The sequence below is a fragment of the Xiphophorus maculatus genome, chromosome 22 (assembly GCF_002775205.1).
Source record: "Xiphophorus maculatus strain JP 163 A chromosome 22, X_maculatus-5.0-male, whole genome shotgun sequence".
Lineage (NCBI taxonomy): Eukaryota > Metazoa > Chordata > Actinopteri > Cyprinodontiformes > Poeciliidae > Xiphophorus > Xiphophorus maculatus.
This window is the reverse complement of record NC_036464.1, coordinates 6,949,916-6,970,753: the sequence shown is the minus strand read 5'-3', so window position 1 is coordinate 6,970,753 and position 20,838 is coordinate 6,949,916. Positions and strand designations below refer to the sequence as shown.

General features: G+C 37.9%; 4 protein-coding genes across 15 annotated transcripts in view; 3 read left to right on the top strand and 1 right to left on the bottom strand.

The window, feature by feature from the left end:
• ablim1 (actin binding LIM protein 1) overlaps window positions 1–1,207 on the top strand; it is a 52,392-nt gene extending 51,185 nt beyond the window's left edge. For 11 of the 12 annotated variants that reach the window (XM_023327028.1, XM_023327024.1, XM_023327025.1 and 8 more), the window contains one exon: window positions 205–1,207. In XM_023327028.1, the coding sequence (XP_023182796.1) occupies window positions 205–318 (114 nt within the window). In that variant the 3' untranslated portion in view covers window positions 319–1,207. The remainder of the gene's footprint in view (window positions 1–204) is intronic. The other variant, XR_002752042.1, reaches the window with a different exon arrangement.
• Window positions 1,208–4,242: 3,035 nt separating this feature from the next.
• On the top strand, window positions 4,243–7,309 carry LOC106699657 (probable E3 ubiquitin-protein ligase TRIML1). The gene is made up of 6 exons (XM_023327816.1): window positions 4,243–4,267; window positions 4,738–4,853; window positions 4,967–5,200; window positions 5,299–5,345; window positions 6,416–6,558; window positions 6,643–7,309. The coding sequence occupies exons 1-6, from the start codon at window positions 4,243–4,245 to the stop codon at window positions 7,212–7,214; spliced, it is 1,137 nt and encodes a 378-aa protein (XP_023183584.1). The 3' UTR covers window positions 7,215–7,309.
• A 1,955-nt stretch (window positions 7,310–9,264) lies between these two features.
• On the top strand, window positions 9,265–14,501 carry habp2 (hyaluronan binding protein 2). Its single transcript, XM_014469170.2, has 13 exons — window positions 9,265–9,381; window positions 9,579–9,675; window positions 9,776–9,859; window positions 9,939–10,049; window positions 10,148–10,264; window positions 10,353–10,463; window positions 11,529–11,700; window positions 12,056–12,153; window positions 12,234–12,609; window positions 12,697–12,839; window positions 13,485–13,619; window positions 13,710–13,855; window positions 13,987–14,501. Exons 1-13 carry the CDS (start codon window positions 9,322–9,324, stop codon window positions 14,149–14,151), a joined length of 1,815 nt encoding a protein of 604 aa, XP_014324656.1. The 5' UTR covers window positions 9,265–9,321; the 3' UTR covers window positions 14,152–14,501.
• A 2,507-nt stretch (window positions 14,502–17,008) lies between these two features.
• LOC102236624 (E3 ubiquitin/ISG15 ligase TRIM25-like) lies at window positions 17,009–20,614 on the bottom strand. The gene is made up of 6 exons (XM_023327058.1): window positions 20,030–20,614; window positions 19,107–19,202; window positions 18,790–19,023; window positions 18,023–18,045; window positions 17,787–17,920; window positions 17,009–17,693 (listed from the first exon to the last, which is right to left on the bottom strand). Exons 1-6 carry the CDS (start codon window positions 20,612–20,614, stop codon window positions 17,107–17,109), a joined length of 1,659 nt encoding a protein of 552 aa, XP_023182826.1. The 3' UTR covers window positions 17,009–17,106.
• Between the last annotated feature and the right edge of the window lie 224 nt (window positions 20,615–20,838).

Here is a 20,838-nt window from a genome sequence, read left to right as displayed (position 1 = left end):
ACGCTCCTCAGTTAACACTGCATTTTGATTTTGTGTCAACAGCATTGTTGCACAAACTTACATCTGTAGCTGAGAACATGCAGTATCAGTTGCTCCTTGTCATTTTTGCAGCAAAACCCTTTTTTTACAGCTTTGATGCTAACTGAGAACCTCCCACCCTTCCCCCCTCCTTTGTTTTTTCTCCACCTTTGTTCTCATTTCTAGCGCCACTTAGCACCCGAAACGTTCTTTGAGATCTTTGGAATGGAGATCCAGGAGTTTGACAGGCTTCCCCTGTGGAAACGCAACGACATGAAAAAGAAGGCCAAGCTCTTTTAGATTTTTTATTTTTTCTAATTTATAGCATGCATTATTCTGTACATACAATCAGATAGCACACAGTTGTAATCTAGATGTAGGTTCTGGGTTATTTCCTTTTCTTTTTTTTGCTTATGTCGTCTGGATATACCTGGGGATTCCAAGAAATGGACTGATGTTGCGATGATGGACTTCAATAATGAATGGAAAATTCTTCCATGTTCAAAAATGACAAAGAATGATGAGAAGGGTCAAGTTTTATTTGCTTTGACTGCACTTATTTTACCTCCTGCTTTGCTTTAAGTGAAAATCCTTCCTTTACTTTACTGCTTGTTTCTCCCTATTTGTTGCTGTTGATTCCCGTGGAACTTTGTAATTACAGTAGACCATCATGGCACAGTCACAAAAATGCCCATGCCTGTAGCTCAAAAGTGTGTCAACTTTTTGTTTTGCTTGGGCTGAAACAGTTTTAGCCCAAAGGTTTCAAGAATCGGCTCAGTGAGTCTTTTAAGATACAATACGATGAGAAAAGCCTGTGGGAACACGGTGAGCACATCCGCCAACTGTTTGACTGGATCTACGTGGAAATGAATCCTCCAATAGCCGGCATATCACCAGTCTTCTTCCCCGTGGCTTTCATGCACACAAATTGTTCATCTGAATGGACAAAAAAATGTCTCTTTTCTCAGGCTCTCATAAACAAAGTTATACACCTTACCTTTACTTATATTGGAAGTAAGAATCTTATATTTTAAGGCTGTTTCCAACATATAGTTACATTCAAATAGATACGACCCCCTATTTCAAGAAACGACTGTATTTGAAAGTATTGTTTTATAAATGAAAAAAAAAACACACTGCCATTTGTTGTATTGAAATCTAAGCCAATAAAGATTTAAATTGCCATGAACCATGAACACTGATCCTCTGCCATCCCAAAGTTACCCTCAGCTTCTTTTCTCATATTTTGATGTGGACATTTGGGGATGTTAGCACAGGGTGGGAAATTATCTTAGGACTGAAATACAAACCTAAAATCTTCATCAGAAGTCTTCATTTCATTCATTTAATTTTACAGCATTATTCATTTAATAATGCTGTAAAATGCTCATACTACTGTTGCCTGTTGCAATTTTCCAGAAAGTTTTCTCAACTGAAAAATATTCAGTTGAATCAGGACAGGCTGACTTCACTTATTTAGATTTTTTAAATTCTAAATAAAAAATACTTAAAATATTCATATAAGAAAAGTTCCCATCCAAAAGAATGGTAATCTTTAAGCTGCCACATGAATAGCAGCTGGAAAACATGATTAAATGTAAATTAAGCACAAGTTGTGAAATAGCAACTCTTGTCAGGTCTTGAGGTATTTGTGTTACTTTGAATTCACTCCCAGTTTGAATACTGGGAGTGTGTTGGGTTCAAGTGTTTTGAATTCACAGTGTTCGGCTGAATCAGGATGTCACTTTTACCATGGTGTCACCTTTTCGGGGATTTTTAAATTTAATGTTCAAGTGACCATCTGGTAATGACATTTCCATGATCTTTAAGAGCACTTAAGCAGGAAGATAGTTCTTAAATTAATTGGATAATTGAAAAGTAGCTCATGCCGTTAGTTTTTTGATTTCAGTTTCAAGCATTCAACATGCTGAAGTGAGTGAATCTTTATTAGTGCAGACAGAGTATTTGCATAGATTTTTATAAAATTAAGCAATGATACATTTGGATGCCAATGAGTGTGATGCCATTTACCCTACAAAACAACATGAAATTCAAAATATGTAAAAAAAAACAAAAACAAAAAAAAAACTAAAGGGCAACTGACTCCAGCTGGATCAGCTGGTTTCGACTTGGTACTGGTGCTTGACAATGTGGTAATGTTTTTGGATGATAAAAACTACAGGGAACCTAAACTGCCTTTAAAAAAAGATGTGGGGATGTCCTTCAAGTCCTCCCCCAAATTACTTCTGTGATTGTTTACCAAAAGCAGTGTATCATTCCAGACTATTGAAAAGCAATACAGATATGTTATACTGCTCAGGGTATTGTATTCCTTTCAGAAACTGATGCCGATTCTTCAGATCTGAACTTGATGAATCAGCAGGTTCAGATCGTAAGTCTGCTCTGACTTCTGCTTCTTCCGCAGTTTTCAGCTGACCTGTTGAAGTCCCACCACCAGTCATGCAATACATGCTAATTTTGCAAGTCCATAGTTGTACCAAAAATATTTGCAATGAGTGCTGAAAACATTACACTACAGAAGGCTCCAGTCTATGATTTACTGCGTTGTGGTGAAGGGAAACATCCACAACTATACTCTTTTATGGTTTTCCCTTACTTTATCTCAGAAAACTATGTCCTCAAACTCTTTTTCCTTAATCAATCAGGGGTTTCATCCTTTGAGTTTGCATTTCAGTCTATGAGGTTTCATACCTTCTGCAATATTTTTCCCTTTTCTTCTGTAAAAACAAAATCTGAAATTCCACACCTATACCTTATAATTTCCTTTGTATTTAATTGTTTTATTTTCTACAACTCATACCCAGATTTTCTGTTCTGCAGTTCTCCATTTTAGTCCTGTTTGATCTTGTTTTCTTTGACCCGTTAGATGATTGTGTGTGTTTTGCTGTGAACATCTCAACTCTGCCTGGACTTTAGCTTCTTCCCAGGTTGTTTGTGATTTGGACCCAAATTGAATCCAAATAGTTAGGAAAAAACCTAGAAATGAGCACTTGGGATCTCTGCAGGGGCAGTAAGGTTTTAAAAAGAGAGAAAAAACTGAATTAAAATTAAAACATGAAGCCTGCACAATAACCACTAAGATGTCCATGACAATTCTAGATTGTGATTTATTTATTCTCAAATTGAGAGTAGAATTTCACATCTTGGTCTATTCTCAACAACTTTCTTCTGCAGTGTTCAACTCCATCTTTGTAGAATAAAGACATTTTCACCACTGCTTACAGTAGAATTGGTGTGTGTATGTCAATCTGTGCAGAAATGGTACGGCAGTCAAGTGACATCTTTTCAGGCAGTGACATGTTTAAGCTATGGTGGACTGTCACAAGAACAGAAATATTCTTTTTCTTTGTCCATGAGTGTATCAGCAGCAAAGTGACAGGCAAATGGAAGCATGTAGACTCACACACAGATGAAAATGCATAACAAAACGAAATGAGACTGTACAGCAAAGGCAAATTTACAACATTTAAAATTTACTGTACAGTTGAATAAATAGCATATTTAAATTCACAGAAATGTGCAATTGAGTAAGATAATAAAAAAAAGTGGATAAAAATCAATATATGATGTAAATCAATAGAGTGCTGGTTTTTACAGAATATACATAAAGTGCCATCTGAAAGTATTTACACCCCATAACGTTTCTCAAATACAGATTTGAATATCGTTTTCATTTTTGAAACTTAACACACAAAATAATGCATGATGGCAAAGGCAAACATATTTCAGATATTTTTATAAATTTGTAAAAAAAAACCAAACAAACATAAAAATATACCCTTTTCTAAAGTACTTAAAATTGAGCTCAGGTGCATCTTATTTCCACTGATCTTTCAGATCCTCCTGAGGTACCTGAGGTAAGTTGAGCTGACTGAGCGTGAGTTAGAATTAAATCCACTTGTTGCTTTAATTTTGCAGAAACATCTGCAATAGATTGTTAGAACAGATATACAAAAGTCTCTTGTCTGAGAAAGGCGAGGTAGGTCTTTTTTGGCCTATATTCAAAGCTTTATGTCTTGAGAAAAAAACAGCCACTGCTCAGGACCTGACTAACACCATCACCGTAAAGTATGGTGGTGGCAGCATGACGCTGTGGGTATGGACCTCTACCCCTTGCGACTTGTCATTAAAGTGACAGAGGACAAATACAGAGACGTTTCTCAAGAAAAACTATGACAGCTTGTATCTTCATCTGCAGAGAAAATGGTAGAAAATTTCCCCAAACCATGTAAGGCTTGTAGAGACATACGAGAGACATACCTTTGGTTGCAATTGCTGCAAATGCTTTAGTCCCTGTCCACATGGAAACATTTTAAAAAATGGAAATGTTTTCTGCCACATCTCCATATTGAAACAGTGATTTAGGAGACCCTATTTTTAAAATCATGTTCCAGGTGAATTATGTTCACCTTTGCATATTCTTGTGAACAGCAAAAACATCTCTTTTGTTAAAACTCTAACATCATAGCCTCACCAAAAGCTTAACTTGGCTTGGATTAAAGTCCTTTTGTACTGTATGCTTCCTGGTCCATGTTATTCCAAACTTATCTCATAAAAACAATTTACAGAACAGCTACAGTGCTAAGATGTGATGCAAGAAAGTGATCTCTCTTTAAACAATGTTCACACTCAGTCACTACTTTGTTGCAGTTTACATTTTACAGTGAGCAAATCATCAGAAGTAAGCTTGCTAAATAGTGTGCAACCATTTCCCACAGGAGACATTAGAAAAGCATCTAGTATCTTTGAAGAAGCAAAGGGATGCTGTGAAACACAGACTGAAGAAACTGGCAGCCCGTCAGTCAGAAATCACTGTGAGTTTTACTCTGATTTCTGAAAAAGGCTCTCTGTGTAGAGATTTTAGCAATTTCTCTACAAATAATCCAGCAGCAGAATTTTATTTGATTTCAATGTCTACTGTACCTAGAAAAAGTCTGCAGCGATAAGAGAGAATGTAGCGATGAAATATCAGGAGATCCAGACGGTTCTGGAGGAGGACCTGCGGCTCACCTTGTCCCACCTGGAGATGGAGGAGAGGGCTGCAGTCTCTGCCTTAGATGGATTGATGGAGAGAAACTGTGCTCTGATCCAGGGAATAGAGCAGGACTTGGCCAGACTTTCTTTAGTTTTGGAGCACTGTGACACAGAACCTGATTCTATGGTAAAAAAAAAAAAACAAAACAAAAAAAAACATATATGAGAGTTTAAATGTAAAGAGCAAAAACCTACAGCTGACCTAGATTTTCCACTATTCCTCAGTCGTTCGTTTTACATGCTGAACTGGACGACACAGAGACAGCAGATAGGTATGGATAATTACAACTCCTATTTTGTGATTCTTCACAAAGTATTCCTCTTCAGAGAATTATAAGAGGGTTTTATGTGACGACCAACACAAAGTAGTGCATAACTGAGAAGTGCAAGGAAGATAACTTATGGTTTTAAAAATCTGAAAAGTGTGGTGTACATTTTTTTCAGCACTCAGAGTCTAGTACTTTATGGAACCATATATAACACTTAAAGTTGTAGTTGTTGCACATCTTGAGATTGTTTTGCCAAATTAGATCATTATCAGTCAGATTAGAGCAGTGCTTCTCAATTCCAGTCCTCAGGCCCCCCTGCTCTGCATGTTTTAGATGTGCCTCTATTCCAGAACAGCTGATTCAAATGATTGCATGACCATCAAGTGCTGCAGAAACCTGTTGATCACCCATAGGTTCAATCCAGGTGTGCAGCAGAAGGGAAACACCTAAAACATGCAGGGCAGGGGGGCCTGAGGACTGGAATTGAGAAACACTGGATTAGAGGAAGAGCAATCTGGCAAGAAGGAAATAAAACTGCAGCATGATGCTACCACCACCATGTTTTACAGAGGGGATTGTCTGTTCAGGGTTATGAACACTGCAAGTTTTTCACCACACATACAAATTTGCAAGTAGGACAAACAGTTTAATTTCAGTCTTGTCTGGTCAGACCTCATGCCACTCTTTGGTAGAAGATTTGTAAATCACACCACTTGTTTCCTGTCAACAGATTCTCCCAGCTGAGTGGTGGATCATTGCAGTTACCATGGCTCTCTTGCTTTTTTCTCTATTTAATTTTCCTTTCTTACAATTGTTTGTTGTGTAATCAGCTATCCTAATATTTATCTTGACGGTTAATCAGATATATATTTAAAAAACCTAGACATATTCTGCTGATTTTTTTTGCTTAAATTATGAATTACCTTGTGTTGATCTATCATAAAATCCTAATAAAATAAGCTGAAGTTTATACTTGTGGCATGATAAGAAAATTTCTGCTAAAAAGATTTTGCAGGAATTTTCAAGGCACTATGCCAATATGTAATACTTCCTTCATGGTTTTTATTCGTCAGAGTGTTGGATGTCCTCAACCAATCAGATCCCAGCAGTGTGAGCCTTGATGAAGCTAAAGCTAACCAGATCCTCAGCCTCACCAACAGCATGCTGCTCCTTGTCTGCTCGCAGATCCCGTTAATGAAGAAGCTCCTGAAAAGCTGTCAGTTCCCACATCACCTTTCTTCATTACACTGCTATCTCTTTAGGAAACATTTCATGCTGAATTTTCTTCACTTGTGTCCAGATTCCAGTGAGGTGCACCTGGACCCAGAGACGGCCCACCCAAAGTTGGTCATCTCCCCTAAATGTGACAGCGTCTCCTACACAGACGCCTGGCAGAAACTCCGTGACCAACCAGGACGGTTTGACACCACCCTCAACGTCATCAGTCTGCAGGGCTTCAGCTTTGGCCGCCATTACTGGGAAATTGATGTGACTGGGAAGACGTATTGGGAGCTTGGTGTTACCTTCCCCTCCATTCCTCGCAAAGGCGTATCTGAGGAGTGCTGGCTGGGTCGGGGCGCCGTGTCCTGGTGTGTGGAGTTCTTTGATGGGGAATACACAGCCTGGCATGGAGGGGTGCCTCACCAGCTGCCTTTTACGAAACGTTTCTGTCGAATTGGTGTTATGTGCAGCTTTCCTGCCGGCCTGGTGACATTTCTAGAGGCGGACAAAATGACGCCACTGTTCTCATTCTGTGCTGGAACCTTCTCTGAGTGCCTCCACCTGGCCCTGTGTCCTGGTCACAACCACAGCGGCACCAATTCAAGTCCTATTTTAATCTGTAATGAATCGTCTCCTACAAGTGACCTGTAGCTGCATAAGAACATGATGTACAAAAATGCAGGGCTGGCACAAGATTTTTTAGGGACCCTGAGCAGCACAGGATTTGGGGTCCCATTTACATTGTAGCCCACCAATCACAACAGCACCAATCATGTGTCTTTTAAGCTATTCAAACTTAACTTATTTTATGTTGTGCATTTGGTTTCATTGCTACATTGTAAGACAAAAATTAAATAGATAATACATTTCTTGTTTTTGATTTGACTTTTTGACTTTGACTTTTATCACATTCATTCAAATAAAATGAATAAAAAATGAAATTATGTTTCATTTGGCTCACAATTAGGAATTCCATTAAAGGAGACTTGAATGTTATGCTTACAGAACAAATATACAGTAAGCATCTCCGCCAATGACCAATGTTCATTTTTATTGATCAATATGGAGCATCTTTTTACATTGAAGTAATTTGGCAGCATATGGACAAAAACTGCCTTAATTTCATTGTTAAAATAATATTTAAGCATGTGACTGTTTTTAGAGATGGGCTGGATTTGACTTCCAGGCCTTGAGTTTGGCATATTTTATCAATTGAATTTATTTGACAACTGCAGCAATATATATATATATATATATATATATATATATATATATATATATATATATATATATATATATATATATATATCCTTGTTAAAAACCTAGACAGATTCTTGATCATGACCCTCTAATTTAGAGGTGATGCTCCAGCATTAAATTGGATTTAAGTCCAGATTTCAACTGAGCTGCTCCAAATCCTACTTTTGTTTTTAGCCTGTCTGAGGTGAACCTGCTGCTGTGCTTCGGATCGTTATCCTCTTGTGCAGCCCAAGTGTGCTTGAGCTTAAGGTCGTGAACTGTGACCGGACATTTTTCCTCATGACGCTCTGTTAAGGAACATGGTTCATGGTGATATCGATTGCAACAATTCATTGAGGTCTATAAGTTCAATTGTCTTATTCTGAAATACTGTGTAAAGTTTTACACCAGCTCCGATATGACTCACATTGTCCAAAAGGTTCTGCCTTTAAATTTTTAATGACTTTGAGACGGGCTTGTTCCATGTTTCCATGCAGGTCAAGATAACGGCTTTCACTTTGGTTGGAGTCCCAAAGTCTTAGAAATGACTTTGTAATCTTTTCCAGACAGACAGATGTCATTTACTTTGTTTCTAATCTGTCATTGAATTTCTTTAGTGAGTCCATGATGCTGTGTTTTTTAAGATTTTTAGTCTACTTCATGTTGTCATGCAGGTTGTATTTAGGTGATTTCTTGGTTCTACAGATGAGATAATCATCATGGTGACTGTGGGAAATTAAACTGAACCAAAACTGTTAGTTCACAAAGGGGAGCAGTCAGGTTCCCACAGACGGTTGGTTTCAGTAGCTTTTTTCTCTTAGAAATGAAAGCATAATTTGAAAACTACATTATGTATTTAATTAGGTTATCATTGTCTGATTTTTATATTTGTTTAGTTACTTTTTTGTTTCTTTCTTCTTTTTATTCTTTTACAAAACGGAAAAAACAAATACATATAACTTGTGTCATCAAGTTTACATATTACATGAATTTTAATCTTTTCACTAATTTATGAAATCAAATTAACTTTTCAATAATATTCTGATTTATTCAGATGTCCCTGCAGAAATATGCATGTCCTGAAATTGCATCACTGTATAAATAGTCCACTTGTTGATGTGCCCAGGGTATGTGATTCAAAGTCTAGAAGCAAACAAACAGTGAGGTTTTAGCAAACATGCTCTCTGAGCATTTGTGTTGCAAGTGCAGGGCTCACTTTTAGAATTTGATGCTTTTAATGTAAAAAGTCTGCAAACATGTCACAAATGACACTAAAAAACATGCAATGGTATTTAGACCTGACAAACATCTTTATGTCATCTTAAGAGACCATTGTGGGGTCTCTTATTGTAAAGTTTAAATCAATAAAACTGACTCAGCATCATGGATGAGTGCCAGATTAAACTAAAGTTTCAAAGGTTAGTGTCCTTGTGTAAAAATGTAGGAAAAAGGTCAGGTTCTCTGCAGCGCTGCACAGTCTCATTTGGTCCTCCTAGACGTCGTCTGGTGCTCTGCCATCATGAAACTGAAGCTCCTTCTCATTTTCCTCTTCTTGGCTGTGCTCCTTATCCCCACTGAAGTAAGTATTTACAACATGTATTATCTTAAAACAATGTAGTAAATGCACCACTCTTAATTACAACTGTATTTTCTTTTATTATTGCTCAATTAGTTCTATCCTATGATGTTTATTGTTATTAAAACCATTATTGTGTTTTGTGGAATTATTTATTAAATGCTTTAACAAATTTCTAACTGTCATTTTTCATTAATCAGTCGAAACCCAAACACAAAGACAAACACAAAGACAAACATGGATCAAGAGGACAAGGGAGGGAGAAAAAAAAGCAAAAATTTGAAGATATAATTGAAGGTTGGAGCTCCATTTTGTCATAAAATACTGATTCTATAATTTAAAAAATTCAACAAAAGAAACGACGTATTCCAAATCTGAAATGAAAATATTATTTTAGACGTCATCTTCAAGGAGTCATCTGATGACGACGACGAAGATCAGCCTTCTATGGACTGGCTTCATGACCTTCAGGATCTACATGGTATAATGATGAGACCTACGCTTTAAAAAGTTGTGTCTTTCTTTGCCTGATTAAAACCTAGTTCCATTTAATTTGCCAGGGGAATGCACACCCAATCCCTGTCTTAACAACGGTGTGTGTAAGCAAAAAGGCAGGAGAGGGTACAAATGTGACTGTCCTGCGCCTTTCAAGGGAAGGAAATGCGAGAAAGGTAGGATGAAGTTGTCATCTTCTTCCTATTGAAGTTCCTGTCAGTGTCCAACTGAGACTGTAAAATCAGCAGCTACTGTTTGTGCTTATGGTTGTCAGCCCCGAAAGCGTGCAGAATAGGTGTTTGTGGTCGGGGGGAGTGTGTGCTGACTTCAACCGCTCCTTTCTATGAGTGCAAATGCAAATACCCGTTCCAGCCTCCAGACTGCAAACGATGTAAGGATCAAATAGCAAAACTACATTTTCAGCTAGTTACTTTTCTAAAACGTTTATTGTGTGTATTTGATCCTTCTTTTGTGCAAAGATTCTGTGTGTGTGCCAAACCCGTGCAGAAATGGTGGCCAGTGCATCCGGGAAGGGAATGACTTTGAGTGTCAGTGTCGCGAAGGATTCAGTGGACGCTTCTGTCATGTTGGTAAATACTGCACTCTTATATCAGTCTCTTTGTTTTCCAAGACTAATGTGTGTGCACAGAATCCTGCAGTTTTTTATATCTCTTTGACCTTAACACATTTTATTGCACTATCACTACCGTTTCAAAATGTCTTCTTAAAAAAAGTCAAAAAGGATGGCCTCCATTTGTTTTCAACTCTCTCACTCTGGTGTCCCTAAATAAAATCTAATGCATCCAATTGCCTTCAGAAGTCACATAATTGGTAAATGGACTAGACCTGTGGAGTCAAAACTACCAAGACATGTCGCCCACCTAAACTGACGAGAAAGAAGGAAAACTTTAGTTAGTGCTAACATTAGCGCTACAGGAGAAGAAAAAGTCAATTCTTAGCTTTGGATAATCTTTTGAAAGTACAAAGTATTAGTCTTGATGGAAGAGAGGTAAAGAAAAAGAAAGTCAAGTCAAGAAAGTTTGTTATACACCACAAAGTATGAATAGGACTCCACCAACATAGAGGAAAAGGGATTTTTTCTTCTACACTGCCCAATACCCTGAACACAACACTCATATGGTGAAGCAGGGTGGTAGCAACATCATGCTGTGGGAATGTTTTTCTCAAGCAGGTCAGAAGTTGATGATAAGACTGATGGAGTTAAAAACAGGACAGTTCTGGAAGAAAACCTGTCGAATGCAGCTAAAGACTTGAGAATGTTCTTCCAGCAGAACAATGACCCAAAACATATGATCAGACTTGATACAAGTTAAGAATCTGTGTGAAAACCGATGTTCACAGATGCTTTTCATGCAACCTCACTTCAGTATCTTGCTAAGTAAAACAGATCAGAAAATACTTGCAGACTAAGCTTAATATGTTTCTATAAGTTATTGACTCATGAGGGGTTCACTGCAAATGCTCACTGCTCTATACAAAGTGTTTCGTTTCTTTGTTTGTTTATTGTCTGTCAAATAAAACTTTGGAAAAAAGTTAAAACAAAGAGAACAAAGAAACAAGAAAAGGGGTGGGAGACGTGAAGCATTCATACTATGTGAGTTTTCTACTTATTAAGACACTGGATGTGTTTTTAGGTCCAAATGACTGCTATGTGGGTGATGGCGAGTCTTACCGTGGGAATGTGAGCGAGACAGATGATGGCTTTGACTGCCTCTACTGGAACTCACACTTTATCCTGGAAAAAGGAGCTGATCCCTTCAACTCGTTTGAGAATGACGACGGCCTTGGCCCTCATAACTTCTGCAGGTCAGAACAAAAACAAGCCTGAACTGTATTACCATACCATACCATACCAACTTTATTTATAAAGCACTTTAAAACAACCATAGCTGATACAAAGTGCTGTACATCAAAACACAACATAACAATAAAAAAAACATAAAATAAAAACTTACAGTTTAAAAACAAAAACATACAATTTAAAACTAGATCCCGCTAGAGTTGAAAGCAAAATAAAATAGATGGGTTTTAAGACGAGCTTTAAAAGTGGACAGTGAAGAGGCCTCCCTGACCTGCAAAGGCAAGTTGTTCCATAATTTGTATTACAACTACAGTCATCATGGATTTATGGTACCTTACTTTGGTTTTATTTAATGTGCAGAAACCCAGATGGAGAACCAAAGCCCTGGTGTTTTTTCAGAAGAGGACGAAGATTGTTTTGGGACTACTGTGATGTGAAAAAATGTCCTGAACCAACAGGTCCAGCACAAAGCTCCTAGTAGGTTTCTGACTCTCATGTTGAGGTCAACAAACGACAAACTATTTGTTTGCATTTTCAGGTGGACCCAAACCTCCTACTGGTGGCCCTCCGACCCCTAGTGGTGGCCCCAAGCCTAAGCCTCCTACCGTTCAGCCGCCTCCAGTTACCACTGAAGCAGCAAAGACCACCAAGGCTCCACAGCCGTCCCAAGAACCAATAGACTCCCCTGTTGTGCCATCTCCATCTCCTGCACCAAAACAGTTTCAAACTTGCGGAGTGGCTCAACCAAAAAAGATCTTAACTCGAATCTTTGGGGGTCTGAAAGTCAGTCCTGGAGCAGTACCCTGGCAGGTTTCTGTGCAACAGAAACCAAAGAACTCCAACATGAAATACAGCCACGTCTGTGGAGGAGTTCTGATCAAGAGTTGCTGGGTTCTGACAGCTGGACACTGCATGTAAGAAAACAACCCTCCAAATCTGAAGAATTTAGATTATGACTTTCATTCAGCTTTTTTGTTTACTGGATGTTTTGTTTTTCACAGTGAACAAAATAAGGACATGCAGGTGGTGATGGGTAGCCTGTCACTGGACGCACATGATCCTTCAGCTCAAGTCATTGAAGTTGAGAATGCGATTGTCCACGAGAACTACAGGGAGACTTCTGCAGCTGTTTACAATGACATAGGTAAAACTGCACTGTATTTCTTCCATAAAGAGCCATTTTTATCCTCCAATTGTGTTTAGACTCACAATTGATAGTTATATGAATTCTCAAGAATACAATTGCTAAACATGTAAAAAGTGTGAAAGAATAAAAAAGTCATGAAAGCAGACTAATTTGAGTTCATAAAGTGAAGATTTATGTAGCGATGTTTTTCAGTGAGGAGTAAGAAGTGTCTGAGAGCAGCAGTTTAGAGACCTAGCACACTGGCACTCTATGGCGGGAATAAAAAGCACACTTTTGCAAGTGTTAGATCTGGGTGTAAAAAATAAATGGTACAACTAAAATCCATCAGATAGATGCAGGTTTGACCAACATGTTTCTTTCTGTATCTGTAGTGAAATTAGCCTCATTTAGATTAGAGAGCAAGTTTTTATGTACTTAAAACAAGGATACCACTTGTCACACTCAAACTCTTAGGTTTTATGTCTCTAAAATGATATTTGTCCTTTGAATGAATCAAAACAAACCCTGGCAGTGATTTTTGCTAACCAGTGAGGTTCGTATTCATTTTCTAAACTGATTTGAGGATTTTCTTGTGTTACATTTTCGTAACAATTACCTTGTGAAAACATTTGTGTGACATTAATCTGATCTGTATTTTCTAAGCTTTGTTAAGGCTCAGGGGGAGAGATGGAGTTTGCGCAAATGAGACCCAGTTTGTGAAGACAGCTTGTCTGCCCGGTGGCCAAATCTCTGATGGGACTGAATGCACCATTTCTGGATGGGGGGCCACAGAGGACTGTATGTGTGCGACTTTTCCCTCATAATTTGGTTCACTCTGTTTACTACAACTAACTGTTTTGTCCTAATTGTTCAAAATCACATCTGCAGCGAATTATGGCTCGAATCACCTGTTAGAGGCTAATGTTCTGCTGATCAACCAGGCAAAGTGCTCTGAGCCCACTATTTACGGGGCCGTCCTAAATAATGGCATGTTCTGCGCCGGCTACCTGCAAGGAGGAGTTGATTCCTGCCAGGTTAGTCAGCTTTATGCTTTACAGTAGCTTTAAATTATGTTTGAATGTTTAGGTGTATCTGTGTACTTTGCATCCACCTGCCACTTTTTTTCTCTATTCTACTCTAATTTTCCATTCATCTGTTGTTTCAGGGGGATTCTGGAGGACCACTGACTTGCAAGCAAAATGACACCAGTGTTGTTTATGGTGTGGTGAGCTGGGGAGATCAGTGTGGAAAGGAAAACAAACCAGGAGTCTACTCAAGAGTCTCTACCTTCCTCGACTGGATCAAGTCAAAGACTCAAGGACATGCTTAAATAACCCAAGGATATTAGTTATGAACATACCAGCGTGTTTGGCCGAGAATTAAGATGTGATTGAAGTTATTTTTCGTAACTGCTCTGCACCTGATTGAACTCTTTTGAAGCCTCCCAAAAAAACCCTGAAATTTTCTCAACATATTTTGTCATTTTCTCACAGGCGAATGTGAAAAATAACTTGAAAAAACCTCAATAAAAGTGTACTCCACTCTGTTCCTTCAGGGATAAAATGTCTAACTTTTGCTTCTGCTTAATGTGTTGTCATTTTAGCAAATTATAGGTAAAATTAACCGATACACCGATTAATCTGTGATTGATAAGTCAAATAATAAAAACATTTACTTGTTTCTATTGTTTAAATACATCAACCAATAGCACAAGACCACTAAAATGAGCTTGTAAGGGGAATATGCTTTGGTGCACAAATGGAGTAATTCTTTGAATTGCTTTAAATGAATGTTGTATTCCAAACTACAAAGGCTGTCAAAGAGCATGCATAATATTTTCTATCCTTTTTATATCCAGTCCTTGGAGAATTTTTTAGGGGTGGAGGATCTTTTAGCACGTTTATTCTCCAGTTTAAATATGATTTAACCTGTTTAAGTTGATCAGAATAGCTAAGAACTGTTGTTTAGTTAGACTTTCTGTTTCCTATAGATGTAAATGTGATGAGGCTCATGTAAATGCAATGAGCTTGAAATGGGAGAGACAAGATAATATATTCAAGTAAGAGTGGTGCGTGTTGCTGTAAGAGTTAAGGTCTACATTAGTTAGAATTTTTATGAATTTATGTTACAGCAACATACTGTACACCCTGAAAGATGAGTAAAAAGCATAAGAATAAATAAATTAATTTTCTACATTTAAATCTCTGCATAAATTTTATAAAATTTTGAAACAAGGGAATAAAATAAATTCTCACACAAAGAAATTGCTCCTTTTGAATTTTGGCACTCTTATTGATTGCTATAAAATTAAAGCAACTAATGCATTTTTAAAAATGTAATGCTTACATCAACAGATAATTAATAATTAATTATTAATTAACTGACTTTCTAATTTCCTAAGGTAAAATAAGCTGTAATGCAGAGGCCACTCTTCAAAATGGAAAAGACAAGAGAACATGCTATTTAAGATTTCTGTCAGTTTTTACTCACAAAATGGCTACAAATAATAGCTGTTTTCATAATGCTCATACAGTAAGAAAATAGAATGCAGCTTCAATTTGAATTAATTAAAACCAGTTTATTCAACTTACTACATTTATGTGAATTTAACTTGACAGCTTAATAATTTAAAGTGAAAAAACTTGTCACTAATTGAAGCAATTTATTTAAGTTGGGTCACCTATTCTCTTTTTCAGTGTATTTACTGTGAATGACTGAAAATGTTTACCTTGTCACAATGCACAGTGGGTAAGAAAAGAAAAAAATCTTCAAAGTTCACTGCTAGAGAACAGAGAAAGAAATTTTCCACTGAAAGAAAGATGGGTTTATTTTAAGGCTTTTTACACATCTTTAAAAATCTTTATGCTGATTTGTGCAGCTGGATCTAAATGCATTCATCTCTGAACTGGGCTGAAATGGTTTTTCTAACCTATAAACTTGCCAAAAACCTGTGTAATCTGAGTACTTGTTAATCAATTTTGCTTAAGAGAAAACAAGATGTTATACAAATAATTGCTAACATCAGTGTTTGTGGACACTCAATGCAGCAAAGTTCACAGTTGATGTTATTTGATCTCTCTTGCTGCACTGTTTGCTGTAGAGGCAAAAAATAAAAGCCACGGACATCTGACACTGAAGGCTGTTGTCCGCTGTGGGCTGATGAACCGAGGGGGCGATTACAAAATGAACAGGCCAGAAGTTTACACACGATTCATGTACTTTCTGCAATGCACAACAACATGATAAGCACATAAGAGGTGGAGACCTTCAACAGCGGAAGAGATGCAAGACTATTCCTACGTATAATATAATAAGTTGATGAGAAGATGGATGGACCCTAAATACAGGACAATCCTGAATGAAAACCTGTTAGCAGCTGCAATAGACTTCAGACTGACTCGTAAGTTCACCATGCTGCAGGACAGCAACCCTAAATGTGCGCCAGAGCTATAGTACAATGGTTAAATCACAGAGCATTCATGTATTTACCATGGCCTTGTTAAAGTCCAGACCTAAAAATAATTGAGACTTTCAAGATTTGACAGTTGGGGTAGCGCGTGACCCATGTATGGAGACCTCAGTGCTCAACAGTTCGAGTCCAGGCCCAGTGACCTTTGCCATATGTCTTCCCTCTCTGTCACAACCTTGTTTTCTGTTGATTCATTATTAAATAATGTGTACTTGGTGTTCCTCGATGCTTTCCAGTCCCGCTGACTGAGTTTGAACTAGTCTGTAAAGAAGACCTGGCTATGATTTAAATCTGTAGATGTGACATATTTGAATCTGTAGCTGTTTTGAATGGTGACACAAATAAATTTTCCTGATATTTCACAATTATCAGACCAAAATGGTGCATCATATGGACCATTTGGTCCATTTTGATCTATCCTATAAAATCTGAATAAATTATACAAATGTTTTTTTGGTTGTAATGTGACAAAATGTAGAAAACGTCCAAAGGTGTGAATACATTGTCAAGGCAAAGTAAAGTACAACTTTTGATGTTGAACCTGTAACAAAAATATTGCACAGTAAGTTCTCCATGTGTATTTACTTTATTAAACGTTGCACAACTATAGAATTAAAGCATAGTCAGAATAGATTGATAATATATAAACACTGAAGGAAAATATTGTCTATCATCTACCTTCTAATACTTAAATAGATAGATTGAGATCCTTGTTTAAACCATGCAAATATCTGTCGGTGTACAGACTTACAAGTAATTATTTGACTTGACATTTTCACCACATTATTCAAATGAAATAAACACAGAAAAGATCATTCATTTTTCATCGTCTTCCCAATTCCAGGGATCCTTAATCCAGAACAAAGTGAGCGGCTGCCTGTTGACTCCGGTCATATCGATGCATGGGTTGAACATGGGGTAAAGAGGCTCTGTGCACTGCACACAGAAAGAGTGAAGCAGAGTCATTGCATCCGCATCATAGAATGACAGCTCCCCCTTCTGGATATTAGCCAGTATGCCCAGTTTCCTGACTCTCTTTGCTACTGGCAGCTGCTTCTCTTGTGTGTCGTGGCAAGCCAGGTACTGTCCATCTCCATGGTAGATGCACCAGGATGTGCTGTTCACACCCAGGCTGGAGGAATTCTGAACCGGACTGGTTTTCTTAGTGAGCAAACCTGTGGTGACACCAATCAGCCAGAAGGGTTTATCCTGGACAATCACCTCCCAGTAATGCTGGCCATTTGTAAAGCTCTCCTGAGCGAGAACACTGTACTGGGAGTCGTAAGGCTGAGGGTTTGGTCTGTCTCCAACACGATGGCGCCTCCAGTAAACTTGCTTTTTATCTGGAGATATTTCTAGTTTCGGATGGGCTGTTTTTGGATCTAAAGCCGGTGAACTTAGGTCTGCAATAATAATAATAGAAAAAAACGACAATCAGCACCACATTTATGCAAATGATGATTGCTTGCTTATGAAATCCTGAATTAATCACTAACATGACCACATTCGTGGAAAGTGTTGCGACAGAGCTAATGAGAGATCATCAACGAGCCTCTCAATGGTTTTTAGTTTTTCATGGTCACAAAGATCCCTGTTTACAGCCTGCAGTGGAGGAAAATCCAATGGTTCACTGTAAAGAAAACAAAAAATAAATGTACCAAAGGAGCAAATTAGTAACAACACAAAAGAAAGGTTAAATATACCAAAATGTAATGTGTAAAAATATACTCACCAAAGATTTTGTGATCTGATTTGCTGTTAAAAATTAACAGGCCATCAGTTTTAGCTCAACTTCAAAACAGTATTAAGAAATTTTACTTTTGAAGATGGAAAACAAAGCAAGTACATACAGAACTGAAAATTCACACACAAGAAAAACAAAGGTGAATTCATAACTAGTCACTAGTCCATATGCTTAAAATCCACAGTTTCTGTCAGAAATGTGCATTCTTTATCAAGAAAGGAACAATTTGATTGAATTAGTGGGATTTCTGGCACAGATGCTCCTTCAAATGATCAATTCTCAAAGTTAACCAACTTTATTTGTTCTTAATGTCTGTTTACGGTCATTGTCCAAACAAAACCATCACATGTGTCCAAGTTTGAACAATCTAGCCATCAAATTAATTTGAAGTTGAGGAATTTGAAGGCAGTCATTTAAAACGTTCCTTCACCATGCTACTGCCACGACCATGCTTGCCAGTGCTGACAGTGTTCTTATTTGGAAAGAACTGATTTGACTCTTTCAAACATAGTTTATGTCATTGTGGCCAAGCTACTCCATCTTTGTTTACCCTAAAATATTTCCCTGCATTTGGCTTGTCCATGTAAACAGAGGCAAACTGTACATGCTCAAAGATGGTGGCATTAGATTATGGGCTTCTTCTTAGATTACTGTGACTGCAGGTCCAGTGGTGTTTGATTCATAGCAGGCTTAATACATTGTGGTTTAATGATCATTGTAAAATACTTAAATTATTTTTAGAATGATTTACTCACCTGAAGGAACTGCAGGTCATTTGTTTCCTGGAGGAGAGCTTTATTGGAGGCTCTTAATCTGTCTATCTCTTTAATCTGAGTTTCCGTGATGCCCCTCTGGGCCTCCAGCCAGTCCGTCATGTACGCCTCTTCTGCATCTATAATCTGCATCATCAGACGCTCGTCTGCATCTAAAACCACACGGATTCTGCTGTACTTGTCTGAGATTTTCTCTCTGAAATCCGCAGCAGATTTCTGGAAGATAATTAAAATGTCATAAACGTAAGGCTGCCCGCAAGAGAAAACAGGAGTGTATTATAAGCTCATAATGACTGTACCACAGTTTGTGTGTAAAGTGACTCCAAGTCCTTGATGGTGTGCTCTGCTTCACCTCTCCTCTTCAGTAAGTTGTTCATATTAGCCACCAACATACTCTGAAGACAGACATAAAACTGAATCAGAATATGGTTATGAATTAGCATAACCACATTCAAGATGTTTTACTTTTCGTTTGGTATATATAAAATGTGAACTTAATTTTTATGCTCTTGTGTACAATTTAAAAATATTTTCATATGTGTTCTTATGTGGATGACATGCACTTAGACCTACAAATATATATATGTGCAAAACAAATTAATAATAACATATACTAAGTCAAAGTAGCCATATCAAGGACTCAAGAAGTCAGTGCTGGTGATTGAATCACCCTGCAATCATATTGCTGCAATTTAGCAATATAAAATAAAAAGACACTATCTGTATCATGTATTACTGGTCTAATTAGCAAAAGAATGATTTTTGACAACAAAACTTGAGTAACTGACACTAAGTTACTACTGTTGAAGTATTTTCTGAAACAATACAATTAAAAATGGCCAAAAATTGAGATAAAATATATACAGCCGTGCATGACGTCCTCTTTGATTGAAAAATGGTTAGTTTTGATATGTTCACTTCACTGAATCATTTTAAACATTGCATTTATGTTCATCCTTAGTTTTTAATTGACACCATCAATTATTTACCTAAAGGGCGTCATACTCCAGGGCTAGCAAGATATTGTGAAGTTGCACTGATTGCACAGTAGATGGCACTGTATGGACTAACACACTACAGTCTAATTGCCTCGTATGCACTCATATTATTAGTTTCCTATCATAAAATAAATTTTAAATAGATGTAGTGAACAGTAATTACTGAAGTCATTGTTTAGTTTGTGGCAGAATAGAATATTAGAAAAACAAAATAAAAATGTTACCCTAAAGTCTGCGCTGGCTTCATGAAGTTGAGATGCCTTATGGTGCTTGTGGACTCCAACCAGGACACACAAACAGCACACAGGGATTTTCTCCTCCATACAGAAGAGCTTGAGCTCATCCCGGTGCTCCCTGCACTTCAGCGACAGTGGATCCTTGGTCACATCCACCAGCGTGTGCTCCCTCAGGGCAGACCTCTGCTGGTGCAGCTGGGCGTGGGCCTGGCACAGCGAGGCATCACAGGTCAAACAGGTCTGGATGGCCACACATGGCTTCTCTATGCAGTGGTCACAGTGGATAATTAGAGAGGATGCTGCTGTAGAGTCGGTCTCAGCTGCTGCTGGTTGCTGGTTTGTGGTGAAATCCTTGACTTTTTCCTGGAGGCTTGTGTTTATGTCCAGAGTGAGATTAGGTGGGAGGAATATCTGACACTCTGGACAGAAGAAAGGACTCTCAGTGGACTCATCTGTTTCCCAAACGGCTCGGATACAGGTGAGGCAGAAGTTATGTCCACATTGGAGCGTCACAGGTTCTGTGAAAAAATCCTGGCAGACAGGACACTTCAAAGGTTCGCTAACAGTCCCCATGTTGCTGCTTTCACCTGTTACGGCAGACTTCTGCACCCAGTGCTCCTGACCTTCCAGCTCATCAATGTTTCACATGTTTACAAGCCTCTAAAGAGCCTCATAGTGTCATGTTACTAAAGATGGGGGGATATCAGTAGCTGTTGTAAACCACCTAGTCCCAGGAGAGTTACATTTGCTTTCCAAAACGCAGAACCAATAAAATACTGTGGGAAAAATTACATTTA